Below are 24,623 nucleotides of genomic sequence, written 5' to 3'. Positions count from 1 at the left end.
TTTTCCTTTATTGAACACATTTGCTTTCAGTGCCCAGCTTTCAATTTAAGCACCAGACTGCAAATGACCTGTAGGCTCTTCAAACTATGATTCAAATCCAGTAAAGCTGGTATATATTGAATTACCATTTTATCTGCCAGCCCCAGTTGGTATGTGTGAATGACCCATGCTCACGTTTATTGGTATCCGATTACCTGCAGCATTTACCAGCAGAATTCTGCACTTTATTTTAGATCACTAGTAAACTCAATGTTAAATGCTGTGTGACTCAGACAATCTGTGGAAGGCCTCATTATAAACATCCTTCTTTAATGATGATGAGTGTTTCAACATCCATCATCTGTATACTTTCCAATCCAATTAATATGGACCATACTGATTGAATGTGGTCTATATTATGTGGCACTATTCAACCATAGTAATGCAGAGTGACTAATGCTTCCAGAGAAAATGAAATGTATTAGCTTAACAGTGTTTTCCTTATTAATCACAGAAGTAATCCATTAAAGTGGGACATCAGCACGTGAAATCAATTTTCTTGCAATTTGATTGGTAAGTATACCGTCATTCTTCAGTGAAAGATTTTGCCACTCTGTCATGTGGGCCCGGGTTGACATCTAGCTACTTTCTTTGCTCACTCTTTAGGATTTTTTAAAAAGTACCTGACAGCTGTCAAAAATTTTCCCCATTTTTTAACTTTTATTACCTACTTTCATCAAAGATCTGGAGAGCTCTTTAGCCAACTCACTTGAAATGGCTGCAAACAAATTATCTGGATCAGCTGTGTATTCAAAGCCTCTTTTCCTATAACTTAAAAATTAACAGATTTCAAAATATGGAAAAGCATCAGTTGCATATCTGGCTGCCGGTTTTGAAGTCCCACTAGTTTATTCATCCTCTGACGTAAATTCTGAATGGCAAAAATGTAAGGAAATTTGCAGCAGGCAGTGATTAAGAAGATATTGCTTGGGATCATTGCCAGTATGAAACCAAAGTACGGTTATACTTATAAGCCAGCAGCTGGTCTGTCCCACTTACTAATTCCATAGCGTGGAATTATTTGATCCAGAGATTCACAGCTACCCACTGAAAAGCATACAACTGGAGTAGTGAAGAAAACCTCTTTTCCTTCAATACTCCTCATCACAAAGAGGGGCTACAAAGGTAAAGAATGCACTTGTCTTTGAAAATCGCCGAACTCTCTGTGGAGCTCTTCAAACACCAAGAGGTTCCCATGGGAAGAGATGAGCAGTAAAACACGGAACAGCAGCAGTCAATCTGCTAATGAGACCACACATGAGCATGCCTCTCCTGGGGTTCTGGTAAAACATAAAGGAGGCCATGACGCAGTAAGTAGCAGCTCAATTAAATGTTGCATTTTCCAGGTGTTCAAATTACTCTCAATTGCCCAGGCAAATCCACTTGCCTAAAACCACTTTAAATGTTTCACTAAAAACAGAAATCTCGGAGAACTCTTGGCATTATGTTTAACAATGCTTTCTTTAATGTTTCTTCAATTATCTCACTAAAATCCTATGGAAATCAACGTTATCCCTCAAGCCACCATGGACTCCCTGGATATCGTCAGTGATTCATGTAGATGTAGAACCACAAATTGATTTGACAGTCGGATGTGTAACTGCCAAGTGCTGCCCTGACTGCTGGGGCCTGTAACTCTTGACGCAGGCATCCCACAGAGTCTGAGGGAGGTTTTTAACCACATCCCAAAAACCTGGCATGTGGAGGTGGAGACTGTCAAAGCCAGGTACTTCGTTGCGCAGCTTCACAGCCAAGGGGTGATACTAACATCACATTAATTTGTGACCCATTGGAGAAAACGTGCAAGTATAAAGTTCTACCTAAGCTTTTGATGGCTTGTGTCACACCCAATCCAGACTGCTAGTTATAATCACTAAATAATCTGGGATAGATGCAGTTGTAATGGTTTGGAAGTCTGATACAGATAAAAGGTTGCTTCAACATCTGCTTGTCTGCAGCTGGGAAATACAAAGCAGAGGTTCCTGTTTGATCTGCATGATGGCTTCATTTACAGTGACTTTTGTTATTGGTGCTGGTAAATTACTTCACAATCCTTTGCATATGGCAATTGTTTATTACTGTGCTTGCCAAAGGCATGATATTCTACAAATTCAACACCTTCTGTGTAATAAACTCTTCTGTTAAATTCTTCACACCTTCTCTTTACACATTTCTAGCCAAGGTCTTTGGGTTTAAACCTACTTCAAAGAACTTATCTGCATTACAGAAAGTGCTATGGGATTTTATTAAGATTAATGGTATTAATCCCTAGTGGCTGGACAAAATCCAGTTTCTCTTATTACATTTTTCTAAGTTAAAATTCTCCCCAAGGCTCCGGTGGCTACAAATGCTTCCTGCCCTGAAAAGATGTGTCATGTCACTGGATCTTTCATTAATCTTTCTTGTTATAGACCCTCAGAAGTGGGTTTCACAGGGCTGGCTGGGATCTTAGCAAAGTGTGGTACAATATAAATATACATGTTACTTCTTTTCTCATGAAAATTCTAGTCAAAACTTGTCTGGGTCAATAATTTGGGGCTTTTTTACTAATCATTCAGGATGGAAAACCTCCTACCTCTTTTACCTGAACAATTACCTTCTGCAAGTGCTTTCAAGGTAATCTACAGCCACTGAACATGCTCCTGTACATTACCTTAGCCTCCCAGCATGGAGAACAGACATAGAAAATGTAGAACTGTTCTATGGTTAGGGTATAGTAAATGCATTTACTAAACTGCTATTTTTGAAAATTCTTCTTCCTGATGTCTTATGAAAGGGCCTGAAAATCTGAATGGCAGGAATAATTTGATAAGCAGGGTAATGGGACTTCTCAGAAGGACCTGTGGATATCTCAATAACAAGTTAGCCAGGTCCAAAAAATAATTAAAACAGTTTTCTGTTGCTTTTGCTGTTCTTTGGTAAGAAACCTGTTCTTTGCAGCTAGACCTGGAAGTCCTTAGTTGGGCCAAGGAGTACTATCCTGAAGCCTGAAATTGCTGCAGCAATCTCTGAGTGCTTCTGACAACTGGTGTGTATTATTTCTCTCTTGATCTTTGATGTGGAATGGGCATGCAAGAAGAGAAAAATTAATGTCAAGAAATAATGAATCCACAGCGACAGAGTAGCATAGCTAAAGCAATTAAGATTGTATAGGTGGTGAAACTGGATTGCTTGATTGCTTTTCTAGTTACCTGTAAATGTCTTCACTGTGTCTGCTTATCATTGACTTCAAGCTACACATTTCCCCAAGAATCACAGCTAGCAGAATTAAATTTTTCATAAATTATAGAAGTTAAATTGTACTAAAATTTAAGTACTCAGATATGTTTCTTTGAAAGAAACAGCTGCTTCTAAGCCATCATGCTTTCTAAGTTGCTTTTATTCTGGCAGCTGCATTTCCAGACTCAACAGTGGCATGATGCCTTGAGCTCTCTGGACAAGGATTCAGGAGAACTGGATCTGTCTGAGTTTTTCCTGAGCTCTGCACAAACTGCCTTCATGACCTTCAGCAAACATCAACAGTTCAATTCCTCTTTTTCAAATGCAAATATTACTTACTATTTAGCGAACTCTTTCAGCCTTGTCTGCTGCATCTTAGCTCCTGTGCTGAGCTCTCCAGGAGTTTAGGAGATCATCGCAGTACAACTCTGGGCCACAAAGCAGTTGCTGCCATGGCAGGCTCTCCTTTTTTGTAAGTCATGCCAGGCACAGCAGAGCAGCTCAGGCTTGGAGTATTTATGTGCTAGTCTAAATAAAATAATAAAGGAGCATTTGGCGAGGTGTCAATTTGAGTAGTTGAGGACTCATTCTAACAAGAGTTTCTATGTGGCTTTGCTTTGCAATGCAGTATTAAGGCTTGGGAAAGTGTTCTCTGTTGCACCATAGAAATCATGTAAATTCAGAGTTTAAGGTGATATGGTATATCAAAATCCCATTTATACATTTTATGTTTTTTAAAAGTCACTATTATCCTTCTATCAGATAAAAATAAATGTTTCTTTGCAGCTGGTATGTGTGTACTCAGATTTCAGTGTAAAGTTTATCTTTACAAGCAAACTTTTATGATTTAAAGAAGTCTGTTGGAATATGTTTGTTTTTTAAAAAGTATTCTACAAAGGCGAAGTTTCATGCTTCTGAACACTGGTGGGGGGGGCAGGGGGCAGGGGGGGTGAGGCTTTATGAGGTTACCGTTTGCTCATGAAATATGCTTGAAGAAGAAGCAGCCAGTTCCCTGGAGCTACCCCTCAGAGATCTGTTGTTGGATGATTTAAAGACTGACCCACAAACCTTGTTAGTGTATTGATACATCTATGAATCAGGATTATTCTTGCCACAGCTATTCACTATAGCTAGACTAGACTTTGTAAATCTAATTAATTTAACCCTGTGCTTTAGAAATGAAGGTGGTCTGGCTTCTAATTTCCTACCTAATACAAAGAACATAGACCTTGAGGAACAAGCCTTAGTCTGGTTCTTTGTCCTGTAGCTGCTTTAAAGGCTTTGTTTCAAAAATAGAATAAGTATACATAAGTAAGCAATTTCTTTTAGGAATATGGGAAAGCAAAACCTTTCTTGTCTGATTGATTGTCTAGCAAGCTTCCAATGAGTTTTGTGTAGTTGTTCTTGGGAAGTGCTCTGCTGTGGGAGGCACTGAAAAGTGACACAGAAGAAGCATCGCATCCTGTATTGGAATGTCTAGCAATTTGTTTCCCCTGTCTCAGTTCTTGTTAGTAAACTGTAGTAGGCAATGTACTGCATCACCTTCTATGCAATATCCATGGCCTGGGAGGCCTGGGAGACTAATAAATTCCTACTTGGGTGGGACTTCCTTCTCAACCCAATGAGCTTACTGAGTTTTAGTGAGGATCTTGTATTCCTTTGCTCTGAGCATTTGGAAAAGTATTGTAGAGGACATAAATATGACGGTTTCTGAGGAACTGCTATAATTAGCTCATAAAGGAATAGTGATGCTCTTCTGGAAAGTGTATTTTCATATATATATATTTATATATATATATTCCGTAATGGAAAATACTTCCCCCAGCGTGGTTTTGATAACGTTCCAGTTAAGATATTATCTACACCTGTAAAGAAGTCAGAGAAAGCTCTATAAAGAAATTGCATTAAAAGCCTAACTGTGACAGAAAGCTGATGCTGAGGTTTTACAATGAACCAAAAATCCAGGAAAGATGAGGAGATTGTACTAAATCTTGTGGGCCTTGTTCTTCAAAGCATTGCTTCATCTTAAGCTGCAAAGAAAACCCCATTCTTTAGGTATTTTTCTATAAGGGTAGAGGACCATGCCTTCATGTTCATCAATATGATTTGTAACATAATGGAGTCTTGGAGGAGTATGTGAAAGGGATTTATATAAAGAATTTATGATTCTGAACATGATCTTCACCTATTTTAAGGTACAGTGTGATGAAGGTTACCAGTGGCAGAACAACTGGAGTCTGTGTAAGAAATCATCAAAGGAAACAAGGTCAGCAATGAAGATTAAAGGTCAGGCAAAACTAATACAGAACCCGTATTGTGTAAACTCAGTTTTCCTAATAATTGAAGGAAGCAGTCTGGAAGCAGTTCTCTGAAAGAGGCTGAAAGAACTCATAATGACTAATTCTCCTAATCACTAATTCCTGTGGACCATTAGGCACCCTGATATCTCTTAGAAAAAGGGAAAAGAGATTTCCAAGTTTCCAAACCCGCCAAGTAAGGATATAAGACACATTAAAGTACAAAATGTGAATTACATGCAGTGTAATAAAATTCCAGCTGCATTAAGAAACCAAAATAGAGATATAATGAAGGAACAGATAATAATTTGTATTAAACCTAGGAAAGCAGAAGCCTGTTCCAAGGCACTGTATTTGGCATGGCACAGTTTTGCGTGTCAGTGAGGTTTTAGCTGTCATGGGAACTTATCCTGGTGCAGAGAGCGGAAGAGAGCAAAAAAGGGAAAGGAAGAAGAATTTGTAGTTTTAATACCTTCCCTGTTAGTATAATTAGAGCTCACAGGTTAGAAGACAGGATTTATAGCCTCTGTCTGCTCAAGCAACTACACTGGGAACTAGTCATGTTCTTCACCTTTACACAAATCTGTAAATAATTGCTGTTTCAGTAACCAGGATCTTGTGACAGGAAAAACACAGAGTGGGAATGAAGTTTGCAAAATTTTCCTTTCATTGTGGCAAAGGACCTGACTGACTCTCCTGTTCAATTCTGTCCTCTCCTTTAGTCAGTGTTTGCATTATGGTTTTACACCATGTTGATGGGGACTTTGCCCTGAGGCTTTTGGGGAGCAGGACTACTGGGCATAGCAGGAAGGACCAAGCTCTGGATGGGAAAGATCTGTGGATCACCTGTTAACTCTACATCCTACCTACCCCCCCCGCCACCCCCCCACCCCCCCACGCCCCCCACCCCCCATTCATTCCCCCTTGAAGTCTTTTGCTTTCTGGGAATGAGCAATTAAGAAGGTCAGGATTTGGGGGTTTTTCCTCTCCACAAAGCTTTGTCACATGCCCCATTAAACTTACAGCAACTTACAAAGAAAAATACCCCCAGAAGGGTTTACATGCTCTTCAGGATTTCAAGCTAGGGCACCCAGTGTCTTTGCTTTGCCCATGCACCCAATGTCCTGGAGTTGATAGGAGGGGAGAAAAGAAGAAAAAAGTGAGGAGGTGTGGGAGGAGGATGGGGGGGAGACAAATACCAAGTGCTCAGGCAAAACAAGAGACAAAACAAGTTCCCCCACCCTTCTCCCTTTCTCTCCCTCCAGTATAACATGTACCATCCCTAGAGAGGACAATTCCTGAGACGTGATTTTCCCCTCCAATTTTTCCCACTTCTAAGCTGGGACGAGTGCCTGTACATGCATGTATGGATATGCACAAGCGATAGAGGCAGCTTACCTACAAAAACTGGTAGGCACCATCTCTGTGGATTCCTGCTGCCAGGTAAGATTTGGCTTTTCTTCTTCTCTTTGTTGAGTCACCTTTCAGAGGAGACATCCTTTTACCTGGGTTCATGGCTTAACAGTCTCTGTACTGGTCTACTGCGTCCAGCTATTCTAGCAAGTGCAGCTCCTACGCCTGCAGGCTAACACACAAGGCATGCCTAAGGAGGCTTACTGCAAAGCAGAGGAGTTTCCAGTGGGAGGAAGGAATTTTTTTTCATTGCCTGAAGTTTGAATGGGTGGAGGGGTGCTTCGGGAGCTGCCTGGTGGTGTTTCAGCCTACCATATGCATGCTCAGGGACTGACTCATCCTTAGACCTGACCAGCAGGCATAGCCCCACATGCCAGTCATTGGGAGGGTGAGCACTGCTGCTGCCCAAGCTGTCTCACAGGTGAGTTATCAGGCATGCTTTTTGCGGGATAGAAAATAGAGCCACCAGAGAGGGCTGCTGCACCATGGCCAGCTGGAGCCAGGAACACAAGGAGGGGTTGGAGCCCCAGCTGTGAGCCCCAGTAAGAGGCAGGGAGAAGATGTGAGCACGGCCAGCAGCTGTCCTTCCAGCAGAGTGTCACCCACCTTGACTTACTCAGTTGTCACAGGTGTGATGATGCGCAAATGAAATGCTGCAGTGGATGGCTATGAACTCTTCAGGAGGGTTAGGCAAGGAAGGAGAGGCAGTGGGGTAGTCCTGCATGTTAGGGAAATGTTCTGATTGTCCAGAGCTTGATGATGGTGACAATACAGTTACGTGTTTATGGGGAAGGATCGGGGGAAGGCCAACAAGGCAGGTATCATGGTGGGAGTCTGTTACAGCCCACCCAGACAGGATGAAGAGGGAGAAAACATATGCTATAAACAGCTGGGAGAAGCTTCCCAGTCGCTAGCCCTTGTTCTCATGGGGGACTTCAGCTTATCACGTGTCTGCTGGAAATACAATACAGCAGAGAGGAAACAGTCTGGGAGGTTCCTGGCATGGGTGTAGGATAACTTCCCGACACAGCTGGCCAGTGAGCCAGCTCAGGAAGATGCCTCACTGGACCTGCTGTTTACAAACATGCTGTTTACAAACATGTGCCGAAGGGTGAGCCAGCGGGGCAGGCGGCCGGCCTGGCTGAGCGGGGCTGCGGCTCAGGGCAAAAAGGAGAGTTTATGGCCTATGGAAGGAGGAGCAGGCAACTCAGGACTACAAGGATGTCATGGGGTCATGCAGGGAGAAGATTAGAAGGGCCAAAGCCCCACTAGAATTCAGTCTGCCTACTGCCATAAAAGGCAATAAAAGATGTTTCTATATATACATTATCAGCAAAAGGAGGGCTAAGGAGAACCTCCATCCTTTATTGAATGCGGGGAGAAACACAGTGACAAAGGCTGAGTTACTTCATGCCTTGCCTCAGACTTTAATGGTAAGACCAGTTGTTCTCCAAATACCCAGCCCCCAGAGCTGGAAGGCAGAAATGGGGAGCAGACTGATGCCCCCATAATCCAAGGGGAAATGGTTAGCCACCTGCTATACCCTTAGGTACACACAAGCCTATGGGGCCAGATAGGAACCACCCAAGGGCACTGAGGGAGCTAACTGGCTAACTGGAGAGATCCAGAGGACTGGAGGTTACCCAGTGCAGTGCCCACCTACAAGAAGGGCCGGAAGGAGGATCTGGGGAACCACACGCATGTCAACCTGACCTCGGTGCCAGGGAAGGTTACGGAGCAGATCACCCTGAGTGCCATCATGCAGCACTGGCAGGACAACTGGGGAATCAGACCCAGCCAGCATGGGTTTATGGAAGGCAGGTCCTGCTTGAGAAACCTGATCTCCTTCTATGACAAGGTGACCTGCCTAAGCAGGCTCAGGGAAAGGCTGTGGATGATGTCTACCTAGACTTTAGTAAAACCTTGGACGTCACCTCCCACAACATTCTTCTGGAGAAACTAGCTGCTCATGGCTGGGATGGGTGTACTCTACACTGGGTAAAAAACTGGCTATATGGCTGAGCCCAAAGAGTTGTGGTGAAAGGAGATAAATCCAGTTGGCAGCTGGTTACAAGTGGCATTCCCCAGGGCTCAGTACTGGGGCCAGTTCTGTTTAATATCTTTATTAAAATCTTTATCAATGATCTGGATGAAGGGATCAAGTACAGTCTCAGTAAGTTTGCAAATTACACTATTTGGGGGTTTGGGGGTAGGGGGAAGTGTTGATCTGTTTGAGTGTAGGAAGGCTCTACAGAGGTGTATCTGGACAGCCTGGACTGATAGGATGAGGCCAACTGTATGAGGATCAACAAAGCTTATTGCCAGGTCCTGCACCCTGAATTTGGGTCACAGCAACCCCAGGCAACACTACAGGCTTGGGGAAAAGCATCTGGAAAGCTGCCAAGCAGAAAAGGACAAGGGGTTTTGGTCAACAGCCAGCTGAATATGAGCCAGTAGTGTGCTCAGGTGGCCAAAAAGCCAACAGCATCCTGGCTTGTACCAGAAACTGTGGCCAGAAGGAGCAGGGAAATTATTGTCTCCCTGTACTTGGCACTGGTGAGGCTGCACCTCAAATACCAGTTTTGGGCCACTGACTGCAAGAAAGACATTGTGTCTGGAGTGTGTCCACAGAAGGGCAACAAAGCTGGTGAAGGATCTGGAGCACAAGTCTTAGGATAGGCGGCGGAGGGGACTGAGGGTGTTTAGCCTGGAGAGGAGGAGGCTCAGGGGAGACTTTATAACTCTCTACAGCTACCTGAGAGAAGGTTGTAGCGCGGTGGCTGTCAGTCTCTTCTCCCAAGTAACTAGCGACAGGACAAGAGGAAATGGCCTCGAGTTGGGCCAGGGGATGTTTAGATCAGATATTAGGGAAAAATTCCTCATCAAAAGGGTGCTCAAACATTGGAACAGGCTGCCCAGGGTAGTGGTTAAGTCACCATCCCTGGAGGTATTTAAAAAACATGTGGATGTGGTGCTTAGGGACATAGTGGTGGCCTTAGCTGTCCTGGGTTAATGGTTGGACTCAATGATCTTAAAGGCCTTTTCCAACATAAATGATTCTATGATTTTTATGACTACATTTTGCTGGCATTCCTGCCACATCTGGGAAAGAATTGCTGACACAAGCTGTCTTGTCCTCGTGTTTCATGGCACTGGAGAAATATTGTATCCAAGATATAGCAAAAACTGAAGGCTGCCACTACACCAAAGTCAGGAATTATCCTCGCCAGCCAGGTATCTGCTTGGATAAAACCAGAGCTGTCTCTGACCTTCCAGTGCAGTTGGCAGTGTATCACAAACACTCCAATGGCAGCAAAAAGTTTGGGGTAGCATAGGGCAAGTTTGTGATCAGAGTGAAACACTCATATTTATGCCTTTTGCACAAAACAGGAAAGATTAAAGCTAATATTGCAGTGGGCTATGGTACCACTGGGCACACTGCTCTGCTGTCTTGAGTTTCCCTCAGAGGCATTGTCAGGGCAACCACACTGATGCTCTGAGATCTATGGTTGCAGGTTGCTTTGGGCCTGAAAATTACTGACCTCCTTAAAGTCATGACATAGGTCAAGACAACAATTAAAGCCTGTAAAACCTGTATGGCTAACAGTCCTTTCTAGCACTCTTCCACTTGACGTCCAGAGTCAGATAATAGATATTAATAATTTTTATACTGTAATAATGTTTTATACTGCTGAGCGTAAGTTGTGTTTAAGATCTGCTGTCCATTTGAGAATTGCATGAATTCAGTGTGGCATAAATTTGTATGCTGCTGTCAAGCATCATTGTGTCATATTCCACCCCTGCACCTCCATGGTATTTTTTGTCTTTTTTTTTTTTTATTATTTTGGTTTTGATTTTGGTTTTTGATCAACCCTACATATGGGGTGCAGTGGAGGAGACTGCACAGGTCTCCTGCTCCTCTGCTGGGCCTTCTCTAGTTGGGTGTTTCTTTGCTCAGAGATAAGGACAATTTACTTAGCTGTGTTTCAGATGTTTTCCTTTTCCAATATTTATTTTTCATTCCAAGATTGTTGTAGTAGTAATATGCAGAGCATTTCAAACCTTAAGCTAAATGCTATTTGATGTGCTCATGTGGCAACGTACCTTATGTAAGTGTCATGCTCATGCTCAAAAGTTCGAAATAATTTATGCTCACATGAGTGCTGTGAAGTACATGCTGTCATTCCCCATTGTACAAGTTCATAACTGGGGCACAGAGAGACAGTGTGACTTTTCCCAAGATTGCAAGAAAGTCAGAAGCAGAGCAGGAATAGGTTAGAAGTTTTCTGCAGCAAATACAAACCATTCTTACTTTTGTATTGTTGTTTAAAAAAAGTATCTGTATACACATTAGTGTTGACTGAGTCTCTGTCAGGGCAGTATCAAATGCAAACATTTCTCTTATATGTAGTCAGTAGCTCTTATTTCATCTGATGGGATGACAAGATCTCGGTGAAAATGTTGGTACCACAGCCACGGTCTTTTTGCCTTGTCCACATATGAACAGAGCATAGACAATTATTTGTATGAGCAAATCTTAACATCTAGGTATATTTTTGTTATTTTCACCTATGTTTTTGGAAACACAAGTACCTAGTGCACAGACCCTTGAGAAGCCATGGAAACACATACATGTACATGTATATATACATATACATAAAACCATACATATTTTTTACTTATGTAAGATCTGTGTCTTTAGACAAGCATAAACGAATAGGAACTTTTATTTGTATTTTCAGTCAGCAGTTCTATAAAACATAGTGCTGCTTAAAAGTGAACTTAGAAGCTGATTTTATAAATATTTTCAGATCTGATTTAGAGATTGAAATTAAGAACAAAGTACTGCAGTATGTAAGTAGAGACTTAAGAATTACTGATATCTTTTGTTCTCGAAGTGCAGTATTTAGGTTTTCTTTACTTCTTTGTATTTACCTGCAAAGAAACAAATTCACATTTTTCTTGTAACAATTGACCACTGAGCCCTAAGGCTCTATGTAAAATGGTAAAGGGAACTAAACCTCTTTATTCTTGTGTAACTCATTAGCTAACATCAGGCGATTAGAGCTAATGTTTCAATCTGAAACAATTCAAGTCCCTCATTAACGAGGCTAGATCTCCTTTGATCTAATTACTTAATGTCCCAGATACATGGGAAATTCAGAGATCAGCTCTGAGAAATCTCTGCAGACATGGTCACTACTAGAAACATGAGCTTACATATAGGCTCCAGCAATGTTGTTTAAAATGTTAACAAGCCTCATTTAGGCTGCCAGTAATGCTTGCTGAAATGTTCAGTGAAATCACATTTTGATGACAGCTAGAGAATGAAGATGATGACTGTTTGCTCAGTATGATTTAATCTTCATTAGTATAGGCAAGTGGATTGCAAAATTCTGTAATTAAACATCCAGTGCACTGGTCAGATTCTGTTGTAAAGTTTGATAATTGCTGTTGTAGGGGAAACAGTACAGTGGGGTGTTGCTGTCACATGACGAGCTTTTGAGGCTGAGCTAATAGGATGGCCTTTTAAAATGTTCTCCATGTTTTCTGGTTTAGAGACAGGGGATACACCGTCATGGAGGTTTCTTCAAAAGAAAATGCTCAGTTTTTCTCTAACAACACAGTCCTGCCTGTTGACCGATCTTCATTCAAATCTGAATCTTCTGCATCCAAGGAAAAACAGTCATGTTTTGGAGGTATAAAGGTAGAGTATGAGGATTTGAATATTCCAGTAGGGACTTAGAAAACAGCTTTTTTCGGTGAGCTATCCCTTTTTCAGTTCTGATTGTGTCTTGCTGAGTCATTATGAAAGCACTAAAAATATTTCTAAGTCACAAAAAAAGTCTGCTTTAGATCTGTATTTGCCTGACATTTGACAATGTTTAAATAGAACATGTTGGCTGAGGCTTGCACATTACGAGATCTTCAAGGGTCATCCTGAAAGGTTGCTGTATCCTCTTTACTGCAACTTCCTAAGGTTATGAACAGGGTATCGGCACATGATACCACAGGCAGCTGTCAGTACAGACTGCTTTTTTAAGACTGTAGCCATGGTAGTCTTCTGGGCTCTGAAAAATAATATTTGTATTGTGGTCCTCATGTTTTGAGTGTTATATAAGGTATTATTGTAATATTCCTGATTTGGGAGAGTTCTGCATGAGATGACTTTGAAACGAAACTGCTGAAATATCATCACTGTATCTGCATTTGTCTCACCCATGAGAAGTACTTCCTTGAGGCAATGGAAGCTCCCTGCTTCCTGCTTTAAGCCCTGTAATGTAACGACCCACCTGACAGTTAGGACCGCTGCACCTCGGGGGACCATTCCTCCCTGTATGGGAAACTGGGGTACAGGAGGCAGCGTGATGCTTTGCCTGCTGTCTCCCTCTGCTTTCCAAGGCCAGGCTGTAAAATGCTGACACTCTCCTGTGTGAGATCTCAATAGATCACAATGGTGAGATGATTCGAGTTATATGGAAAATCAGTCTTTGGCCTTGCCCAGTTCTTTTTGTCTTGCACAGACTTTATTTCTGTGGTACGTGTGTGCTCTCTCTCTCTCATCTATTTTCAGGTACTAATCCAGCCCCCAATACAGTCAACGACCTCAGCTATAGTCGATCTGAAGCAAAGCAGTTAAGATATTTTAAGATTAATTGAGTCTGATGACTGCTATAAAAATACTTTGATTCCTAAATATTCTCCTTGATTTTTTCCTGAGCCTGTAAAGGCTCGGAATTGGGTCCTGTTTTGAAATAGAAAATAGAACATGAGTGATATTAGTTTAATTAGTATCATAATAGTAATTCTATCATTGTTCCTCCATTTGCCGCAACAATAATCCGATTCACTCATTGAATAAACCTTCAGTCACAGATTAGCCAGTCAGGAATCAGCTTATTAGCTCCAAAAATAGAAAAGCAATATTTCAGCTCAGTTTCCTTCTGTTCATAAAATTTGTCTTCTGGGAACCCAAACTGATATGATTATCCTATTCCAGTAGGAACTTATAAAACTCCTTTTTGTGGTGAACTATCCATTTTTCAGTTCTGACTATGTCTTGCTGAGTCCGTATGAAATTATAAAAGACATTTCTAAGTCACAAAAAGTCTGCTTCAGATCTGGATTTGCCTAATGTGTTACCAAAACTATATGCAGATTTCAAAGGTTGTTTTTGCCAATTATCAGCCTTTCCATATGTTAAAATTTCTTGTATTAACCAGAAAGATGTGGTGAAATATTTACTTACAGTCACTGACAAACCACAGAAGAATGCAGAATCATGTGCACCTTCCTGTCCCAGCTCTAAATTGGGAGCATTTTTCCACCGTTGCACGCAATCTCCACCTCCCTTCTGGGAGAGCTGAAAACCCAGTAGAAAAACTTGTGCCAAGAAGAGACAGAATCGTTTTGAAGTTCTAATTTGACCTATATGATTTTCCTATGAAAAGCCATGTTTGCTTTCACATTGCTATTTAAAATCCAAGGGCATAAACACAGAGAAAAATGTAAAATATAATGGAAATATTTTTACTAGAGAGCTCTTTGAGAGCCCTCACTGCAGGAAAGAACAGCCAGATACTGCTTATTTACCCACAAGTGTTTCTGAAGGAGGAATAACCAGCTGGCTAAAGTGTGTTGAATGTGGCACAGACATACATTTTAAGCATAACACAAGAATTTGCGTTCAACAGTGATGGCAGTGTTATTACCAATGTGCCTTGTCAAATGAGATGATGTAAAGAGTATTGCATTGGAGGTGAGTAGATCACTTCAGAGCACTTGCTTACTGGAAGCATAATTTCTCACAGAGCAGGCCTGAGGAGTAGGACAAGGGTCTAAACCTTTCGCTACATGAAACATTAGTGTGTCTTTTAATTTCTAGTCTGGGGGTCAGGAAAGTGTGTGTGTGTGGGAGGGGGTGTTTAACACATTTTACAAAGATCATGCCTGTATTTTCAGTCAACACAACCTATATCTGAAAGTAGAAAGCAATGTTGTGGTTTCCATGGCCAAATACATGGGGTGTGAGTATCCCTGGAGCTTGTAAACTTAGTAAGGCTGCATTGCATGAAGGCAAAATCAGGTGAGAGCTCTGCAAGAGCAAAACAGCTGGTGCTAAGGACCCTGCTCTCCCATTGTACATATTTCAAGGTGGGGAGTTACTTCAGACCCGCTCTAGTCTTGTCTCAGAGACTGAAGAGCCACTGGTTGTTGAAGTGAATGTAATGCCCTTCTGGAACACATCTTCCAGTTTAAAAGGGATTCGGTCTGCACATTTGCAGCATGTACCAAAGCACAATGAAGGAGGTGAGAGTTTAATTTCCAAGGTCTGCTCCTAATACAGGCTAACATACTAAATCAGATACAGTGGTAACTAAGAGAAAACAACGATCTCTGCGAAACAGAAGGATAAGAGAAGGTTGTCCCACAGAAAAATGCAGTGTGCACTCAAAAGAATACGTATGTATTAGAGCTTGCAAGAGGTCTGGGGCAGGGGGGGGAAAGGACAAGCCTAGAAGAGAATTGCCTGGCAGGTCACTGTTTCAACTCATGAAGCCATGTAACAGGCGGCAGAGACCTCTCTCCTGGCCAACCTGGGCTTCAGTGGGAACAGCTTACCAGTACAGGACTCTAAAACCCAGCGAATTCCAAAAGTCTATGTTAAAAAATGCCCAGATAACCCACCTCTCCACCAAGCCACACTTAACATTTACTCTTTTTCTTATTTTGTAAGATACCCACTCCTTAGAGAGATTAGGAAGGTGATATATGTGTCTGTCCTTCAAAGCATCAGTAACTTTGGCATCTACATAAAATTAGCAATGGCTGCTAGCAAGCTCAGTTTATATGAGTATTGCTCATAAAAATTGGACAAATCTGCAATCTAGCATTTCATAAAAAGTAGGAGAGATATTGATGTGGTTTGGTTATTTGGGAAAAGAAAAGGTGGGAATATATATATATTTTTAACAATAATCCATAAAGTAAAGCCTTCTGTACTGCCTGATTTTAATCACTGTCAATTTCTTTCACAGATATTTCTCGGTGCATTGTCTTTTGTTTATTTTGCTAAAGCACTGTCAGGAAGTTATCTAAAAAGTACTATCACACAAATAGAAAGAAGATTTGATATCCCTTCCTCTTTGGTTGGCGTTATTGATGGCAGTTTTGAAATTGGTATGTGCTGTGGAAACCCACTTTTGTTTTCAGAAAAAAAGTGATACAATTTGTTGTAAAAAATGATTGTATGAATCTCCTTGAACCATTAAAACTGAGCAAGATTCACCTCGCAAAAATCAGCATGATGGTCAGTATGATTACATTGGATAGGATAGGGTTGCTAATACAAGAGATTAAACAGAATCCTAAATACGTCATAAGTTTAGTGTCTGGCTAATTAATAATAATAGAAATTTTGATTGTTGAATGAGAATTTATTCTACACAGATTTCCACTTTCTCTCTCCTTTTATCAGCAACCCATCTCCCCCATAAGTGTTTGCCCTTTGTGATTTATTAGGCAGCAAGAGTACAAACCTCTAACTGTATCCTACATTCATTGTTCAGTCCATCCCCTTCCCTCTTGCACTAAGGTTTCCAGCATGAAACTGTCTCTTATGATTTCAGATCACTGAATTTACCTCGTGGCTGCTCAGTAAACTGTGGTATTCATGGGAATGAAATCTTAGCCTAAACGTATAAAGCTCTGGTTTATTCCCTCTTTTCTTATTTTCCTGGATATTTGTTCTCTTCAGCTGGCACAGTCCTCCTCCTCTTCTCCAGCTGCTTATCCAAAAGTTTATGGTTTTCCTATCATGGAAGGCATTGGGCTCCTCTAAGAATGCCTCAAAACAGGGAGAAACACCAATCCCACATAATCAACCATCTACCCCTGAAATTGCTGCCTATATCACACACCAGGAATTGTTGTTTTAGGGGATCTCTTATCAGCAAGCCATAAAACTCAGTTTTCCTTTTGTACTCTCAAAGGGAACCTCCTAATCATAATTGTTGTAAGCTACTTTGGAGCGAAGCTTCACAGGCCAAGAATAATTGGAGCAGGCTGCTTAATTATGTCAGTTGGAACATTCCTAATTGCAATGCCCCAGTTCTTCATGGGACGGTAAGTGTAAAGTGATTGGTATTTTCCAGCTAGGCTATGCACGCTGAATGTTACCTCACTAAAATATTTAGGTATCGATTGTGAAGATACCCACAGAAATAGGCATATGTGGATGTGGTTACTCAATTCAGTATTTTTTGTGAAAAGGCTTATTACTGTACAGCAAATAAATTAACATATATGCTATTCTCAGTGGTGATCAACTTATTGTTCTATTAGTCTGTGATTCTGAACAACCACATTTTGACACAATTTAAGAATTGCTGAAGCTTCAGTGATGAAGATTCATCTTAGGATAAACTTAGGAAGACAATCTGAGTATCAAACACAAGCTGGAGGATACACTCACTATCTGATAATCTTTTAGTACAGATTCATGTGTCATAGCAGAGCCAAGTGCCTGTTAAACTGAAATGCAGCACTGTGTATAAGCAGGGAGTATAAACTGCAGTAAAAAACATTTCCATTTATCCCTTGTAAACCATCATTGGCAACACTGGATGCAGATGAAATTTGTCTTGAAGTGCTATGGGCCTATATCCCATGGTCATAACAGATTAGATTGCTATTTCTTGTAAGTTGGGACAGTAAAAGACAACTTTGGTTTATAAACAGATATAGGTATGAAAGATTCCCTTCTACCATCAATTCGACTGCTAGCATCTCTCCATGTCTGCAGGATAAAAGCCAAACTCCACTCTCAGCCTTGGAAAAATCTCAAGCAAAAATAAACGCAGGTGAGAATGTTATATGTTAAATATTGTGCTAAGGACAAAGAAATACATCAAACGCTCCCAAATTCTCATGCAATAGTTTATTAGAATGAAAAAAAAATAAATGGGAAACAGATTAATCTTTCACACGGAATAGCCAGATCTACTGGTTGAGGGAAATCTATTAAAAATAAATACATAACTGCCACTGCCCACTGCCAAGAGTTTTTTTCAGGCTGCAGCCTTTCCTCCAGCCTTGCTGTCTCCTCCAGCAGCTTTCTGCAGGTTTATGGCTTGCAAAAACCCCAACCTCCCATGAGGACCTTGAAAAGTCATGGTCTTCCCTCTGGCGGGAAACGTGCCTTTAGGTCCTCACTCCACTGGAAAGAACCAATTGTGTCTCCCAGCCTGCAGACCCCGCTTCTTTTTTCTCTGCCTGCCCACTGACCCTGTTTTGCACACCACAAAGCTGTGTCTTCTCTGGGTGCATTGAGCTCCTTGTGGGCAAAGTACCTTCTTCCCTGATGCCCAGCCATGAATAAGCTGTGGATGAGCAAATCAAGCCACCTATATGTCACAAAATGTGTATAGTTGCAATCTCATACCTGTAGATTAGATGGGGCTGGTAGTGCTCACCATCATGAATGTGTCCCAAATCTTTCTGTTAGGAGATCGCAGATTTGGTTACAAGGAATTGAAAAACATTTCTAAAAGGGAAAGTGATGACAAATTTATAAAACTGGCCAACTCCTAGTATGGTTGACTGAATCAGTTCATGCTAAACCTGTGTGCACCTCAAGCTGATTGGATTAAAATTGCCATCCCAAAAGAAACATTTTTCACGGTTTTCATACTGTGACATTTTTCCCACATCAGAAGTGTTTTATAAGTCCTGTGCATTCAGTGTCAAATGGTTATGAAAACAACATCATTCTTGTCTCTTCTGTGATGTACCCAGGATGTGAAAAAGAAGCAGGCTCTTCCATGTGGATCTATGTTTTACTGGGAAATCTTTTGCGTGGAATAGGTGAAACTCCTATCCAGCCTCTGGGAATTACATACATTGATGATTATGCCATGGAAGAGAATGCTGCTTTATACATTGGTAAAATAATATTTTTTTCCTAATGGATTTTTCCCGAGAAAACTGAGTCACTCTGAATAATGGAATGAGCATTACTGAATTAACTTGCCCTGATTGTTTTGTTTGCATAATTTCCAATATTAAAGTTTATTTAACAGTCATGTAAACTCAAGGGACCAAGTTCCTCTTTAATTATACCAGCACAGTTTCATTATCTTAATTTGAAGAAAGAATTTGACCTTAGGTTCCTGCTGTTACCCTAATCTTTCTAATTCTTCTGGATGTGGACTGCTGAGCCTCTGTGCACATTCAGTCCTCTGGAAAGTGATAAAAAACATGTACTCTTTTAAGCACTTAGAATTTTAGCAGGGGCTCAAAGCGTTCCCTTCAGAATCAGATAGAATTATAAACAATAGTGCTGAGGCTTTAAAACGTTGGTATCACTGTTTTTTTGCTGTGTTCATTGTCTGAAGACTTCTGTACATTCACTTGAAATATAAGACTATATCACTTGTTATCCATCACATGTCATACTTTGCTGTTAGGTGCAGCAAGAACCAGTGCTCTTTTTAACTCAAAAGCATAACAGTCCCCTGTTTTCTATTGCAGGCTGCGTACAGACAGTTGCAATTATAGGGCCAATATTTGGCTTTCTTCTAGGATCCCTGTGTGCCAAACTTTATGTTGACATTGGCTTTGTAGATCTGGGTAAGTCAGAAAGCTCAGGTTTTAAAAATTCAGTCAGGCTGCAAAACGTCTATTTTAGGCGAAGAACGATCTAGTTATCTTCTAGGCATAAAGGGCTAGCGGGGTAGAGCGGGTATTTTATGAACTGGAAGGGATGACAGTAATGCAATGCCCCACGCAGAAAAGGCTAGCAAGAAGAATGGGTATGGAGGAAGTAGGAAGTCCCAGAAGATCTGTGGCTGGTGCCCCCCAGGAGATGCCCTGGTGAGGAGGCTCTAGGGAGACAGCAGGCAGCAGGAGGAGGCAGGACCTGCCAAGAGCTACGTGTGTGTGTTTTGTAGTACACGATCATTGCCTGGAAAAGCAGTCTTGCAATGGGTACCAGGGCTCCTGATTCCCTTCCTCCTGAGGAAACACTTTCCACCCCATTTTTCCCTGGCACTTTCATGCAGAACAGCTTGACTGGGAGCAAGCGCATGGTCACCTGGATTACCCCATGTCCTGGGCCTTGCAGCTTCTCTGGAGATGTGTGAGTGGCACGGTTGGGGACCCTGTGGTGTCAGGAGAAGGCTGCTTCTGGGTCACATCAATCAGCAGGTCCTTATTGCCTCCCCACAATTGCTCCTGTAACACCCATAGAGACACACAGCACAGGTAAACCTGATGAGATGAGGTGGGGGTGGACTCTTCTGGAGAAAGGCCCTGCAAAATCACCTTCCTTGTTATCAGCAAATATTCTTGAAAAGCATTTATTTGTTTCTCCTTTTTTTGACTTTCTCCAGACAGTGTAACAATAACTCACAAGGACGTGCAGTGGGTGGGAGCATGGTGGCTGGGTTACTTAATAGCAGGTGTGATTAGCATTCTGGCCAGCATCCCTTTCTGGTTCCTGCCAAAGCATCTTCCGAAACCAGAGAAGAGAAAAGACTCCAGTGCCTCTTCCGAGCAGTCAAAGTTCATCACTGAGGATAACAAGGACCAACACAAATCCTATCAGCAACAAGTGAAGATTGCTGAGATGGCAAAAGGCAAGTCACTAGAATTTCTTTCCTGAGTGTTGAGTCTTTCTATCACTACCTTTTTATACTTTAAAACTTTATAGTTTTCGAAGCCATATTTTAATGGCTGCAGAATTACTATTTTCCCTCATGCATTACTCTCCACCTAACTGGCATGCACAAAAAGGTTCTTTCATTGTTCTTTGGACCTGTTCTTGCATGCAGAATTTCTCCAGGTAAGATTTGTAAAATTATGCTAGTGGCCCAGCAAGTATCATGAAACTGTCAAAATTTTTCATTCACAAATAATGACTGCGCATTTTCCCTCAGAATTTAAATCTGTAACTTAGTATGTCCGTGCTCACTCTCAGCTGTGGTGAGCACTCTCTGCCCCCAAGTAAAGCTAAAAGATGCTGTGGCTGTTGAGGACACATAAAAAGCAAATCAGTCCTGGTTTATGATCAAAAGAAGATATATAAAGCAAGATATCTCTTCTGGGAAATTGATGCTTAGCATTTTGCTCCACTGTTCCCCCTTTCCAAACTAGGAGAGCTCTTAGAGACATCATGGAACTTCAAGGATTCCTTCTGAAATGTCCTGCAGTTCTTTTTGGAAGGTGCAAACATGTTGCAAAGCATTATTCACAGCAGTTATTCTCTCTCTGACCTGGTTGTCATTTCTGTTGTTTTGTCTTTCAGACTTCTTGCCATCACTGAAGAACCTCTTTGGGAATCCGGTTTACATTCTGTATTTGTGTGCAAGTATTATTCAGTTCAATTCTTTAATTGGCATGGTGACATATAAGCCAAAGTATATTGAACAACAGTATGGGCAAACATCTTCAAAAACTAATTTTGTTATAGGTAATGTTATATCTGCTTCTTGATATCTTAAAAATTGACATTTAGGGAGTGACGTATACATATATATAGGGAAAACTGGAATTTTTAGGATACATTTATTTCTTCTCCTTCCTTGTCTGGCTTTAAGTAGTAGCTTATAGAAGGTAAGTTATTTCATTTCTGCTTTAGAACTAGTTAGCTCTGAGTTTATCTATGCAAAGGCATACTGTGAAAGATTACATGATTTGATAACTTATTTCCCATTTTACTGGAAATTTGAAAAATAATGTATGTACAGCACAAAAGTATAATTGAAAAGAGAATTAATTTTAAAATACTTTACATAAATTTGTCATCAGACAGATCTGTTCCCTTGCTGGCTTCCCATTTATTTCAACGAAATGAAGATCAACTCAGTGAGTGCTAAAGGACTGACCATAAAGTAGCTGTGATATTGCCAGTGATTTCTTACTTTCTGAAGAGGTTGGTGTTAAATAAAAGGAAGTCGAAGTCATATCAGTGATCACACAATACATGCATTAAAAACCTAACATTATCTCAGTGTGATGTTGGTGAAGGACAAATAGGTATTTCTGTCCTAACTTTACCTAAGAACCTTTTTCTGTTGTGAAGTTAGTCTCCCAAGCCCTTCCATATAGCATGAGGTAGAGAGAGATGCTGCTTCTGCCTTTGGGTACCAAGGTGGCCATTTCTGGAGATGTCTTCAAGGTTGTGAATGCTGCTGCCCAGTTGCTGAACCTACATGCAGGCTTGGGTTCAGTCCCTGAGATCCCAGGATTCAATAGCATTACACAGCAAAGAGGTTTACATCTATCCAATATAGAGGGAACTGCCTTGTTTCAGAGCAGCATTAGTTGCACAGCAACAGAGGTATATATATGCAGAAAAGCTGTATTGATCCATTGTGCTATGTTAATTCCTTAAAGATAGAAGCTGGAATTTCCTGGCACAAACCTCCTCAAAGCAAGGAGAAATCTTCAAGCATGGTCAATGGCCAGAGAAAGTCCAGAAAACAATCCCTACATTCAGTACAGTACTTCTCATTGTATTTACAGATTTTCTGGAGCTAAGCTTTCAGGTATGTGGAAACTGAGTGAGGATTAAGATCCATCTGATTTCACAAGGCATAGGGACTATATACAACAGAAAACGTGCAATGGCTTGGCTAGGGAAGGATCCTGGCTGAGTGGCTATCCCTGCAATAAGGTGGTTTTCCTTCCTCCTTTTCCTTCTTCTCTAAATACACCCTTGCTAGGAAAGCTGAGGGCTGACTAGAACTAACTCTGTCTATTTCCCTTTCCCTACCTCTTTTCCTATTCCTACTTTAAAAACAAACAAAAACAAAAAAAAAAAAAACCCAAAACAAAACAAACAAAAAACAAACAAAAAAATATCACAATCTCCCTGATAAATAGTAGAATTGTCAGAGCAATTTAAAGAACTTTATAAAAAGATCAGCTGGAAGCTGTAAGAAGGTATTTTTCAGTAGTCACAAGCCAAGGAATGCGTGAGAAAGTATAATGGCTCCTACTGTGTCTGTATGATTTTCCTGATATATATACACACTTTGCCTGCCTCCCCCCCATGATGCCAGTGTCAAGCAGTGGAGTTACCTGTAAGGCCATGAGACAAAGGCATGAGCAGCAGGGTGCACAGGACTGGGCAGGCAGAGTGTGAGTACTCCCTGATGCATCCCACCGCTCCTGGTTCAAACGCTAGCCCCCTCTTCAAGCAAAAGAGAACAGGAAAACCTGTTACATAGCGACTCTTAACTTACATATGCTACATTTTGGATGCTGCTTCTAAATTCCCTGAAGTACAACTTTCATTTATGGGCAGAGTGAAAAATGCTGCCCCAGTGAAGCTTCCTGAATGTTGTTAGTAATGGAACTGGGCTCGTTACTCAGCTGGGATACTGACTCCTGCGTTTGCTAGATAGAATAAGGCTTTTCCTAACATCAGACGTGCCTACTAGCATCTCTTCTAAGCACTGATTTTTTTTCCATGTGTACAGGTGGATCAAACACTGACTTGAGCCAGAAATTTAAGGGATCAGAGTGCAGGCAGATTAGACTATAATGTTTTCAACCGGTGTTCTATACCAGGTCATTTGAAATCATGCTATAATACCTCCAGTCCTCTGAACAAACCTCTGAACTTCATCTGCTATATGAATGCATGTATGTTTTGGCACTTGCTTGTGTTTGGTATGCTTGCTCTGCTCAGCATCACTCGGTGTCAGCATGAATTAAAAGCTGCAAATTGCATACACAGCCCTGTGTGAGGGGAGAATTTAGTGCGCTGGAAGTGGCTGGTAAAGCTGGAAAATCATTTTCAGTAACAATGAAATCCTGCAAAGTGCACCTTGCTTGACTGTGTGGTATCATTTACGGTGGTCTCTATCTACATCTTCTTTGTGTGTACTGAACAAGATCATTTTTGGTTGTCTTGTCCATGTCTGTCACTATGGGCACTGCTCTGAGCAAAGCTGTCCAGGAAAGGATCAATGGTCACCCAATTTTACGTTTCCTTCAGTGCTCTTCCTCTTGACGGCCTGAAGCCTGACACAAGAGAGCCCATTGAGTATACTTGTCTTTCTGCTGTTGCAACACTCATTTAAGGGAGTATTTCAACAACCAAAACCAGAGAAATTCCCTAACTGTCCTGGGCACGGAGGCAATGACATACTACTGGCTTTCTCCCTCTCGGAGACTTTTCCAGGACATTATCGGTTTCATGGCTGAATCACAATAGAAAAAGCAGGTCTTGGTCCAAATTTCATAACACTATAGGTAAAACTGAACTGTCCTCTAGGAGTGAGCGGTTCAGCCTCCTCCCATCAATGGAAAAGGGAAGGAGAGGACCTGCCCTGAAAGCCGGAGTGAGGCAGCCCCAGGGAGTGGCCCCTGTTGCTCCCACTGTGGCAGTATGTGTGAAGGGCACCGGGAAGGTCCATAGCAAAGCCCCAAACAGGGCAGTGGGACTGTGGCTGTCTTGGCTGCCCTGAGCAACACGATGCCCCAGGTAACTTCTCACTGCCCAGAGCAGCTCTTGTGAGAAAGAACACTAAAAGTATTTGAATTAACATTACAATGATCCCTCCACTAACAAACTAACAGTGGAGAAAACCACCTAGCTTAAGAAACTGGAAAATCATTATCTAAACCTTATACATAATCTCTCTG

At 41.4% G+C, this 24,623-nt stretch overlaps 1 protein-coding gene across 2 annotated transcripts in view; it reads left to right on the top strand.

The window, feature by feature from the left end:
• The first annotated feature begins 75 nt into the window (after window positions 1-75).
• Window positions 76-24,623, top strand: part of LOC308065323 (solute carrier organic anion transporter family member 1C1-like) — a 33,746-nt gene continuing 9,198 nt past the window's right edge. The window contains exons 1-9 of one of the 2 annotated variants that reach the window (XM_080391150.1): window positions 76-6,998; window positions 12,528-12,667; window positions 16,007-16,148; window positions 16,961-17,093; window positions 17,709-17,830; window positions 18,765-18,911; window positions 19,500-19,598; window positions 20,360-20,605; window positions 21,274-21,438. In XM_080391150.1, coding sequence (XP_080247276.1) covers window positions 6,914-6,998; window positions 12,528-12,667; window positions 16,007-16,148; window positions 16,961-17,093; window positions 17,709-17,830; window positions 18,765-18,911; window positions 19,500-19,598; window positions 20,360-20,605; window positions 21,274-21,438 — 1,279 coding nt within the window. In that variant the 5' untranslated portion in view covers window positions 76-6,913. Of the gene's footprint in view, window positions 6,999-12,527; window positions 12,676-16,006; window positions 16,149-16,960; window positions 17,094-17,708; window positions 17,831-18,764; window positions 18,912-19,499; window positions 19,599-20,359; window positions 20,606-21,273; window positions 21,439-24,623 lie in introns of both variants that reach the window. The other variant, XM_080391151.1, reaches the window with a different exon arrangement.

This window comes from Falco punctatus (assembly GCF_963210335.1).
Source record: "Falco punctatus genome assembly, chromosome: 6".
NCBI lineage: Eukaryota > Metazoa > Chordata > Aves > Falconiformes > Falconidae > Falco > Falco punctatus.
Note: the sequence above shows the minus strand (reverse complement) of the source record. Positions and strands in the feature narration are given on the sequence as shown.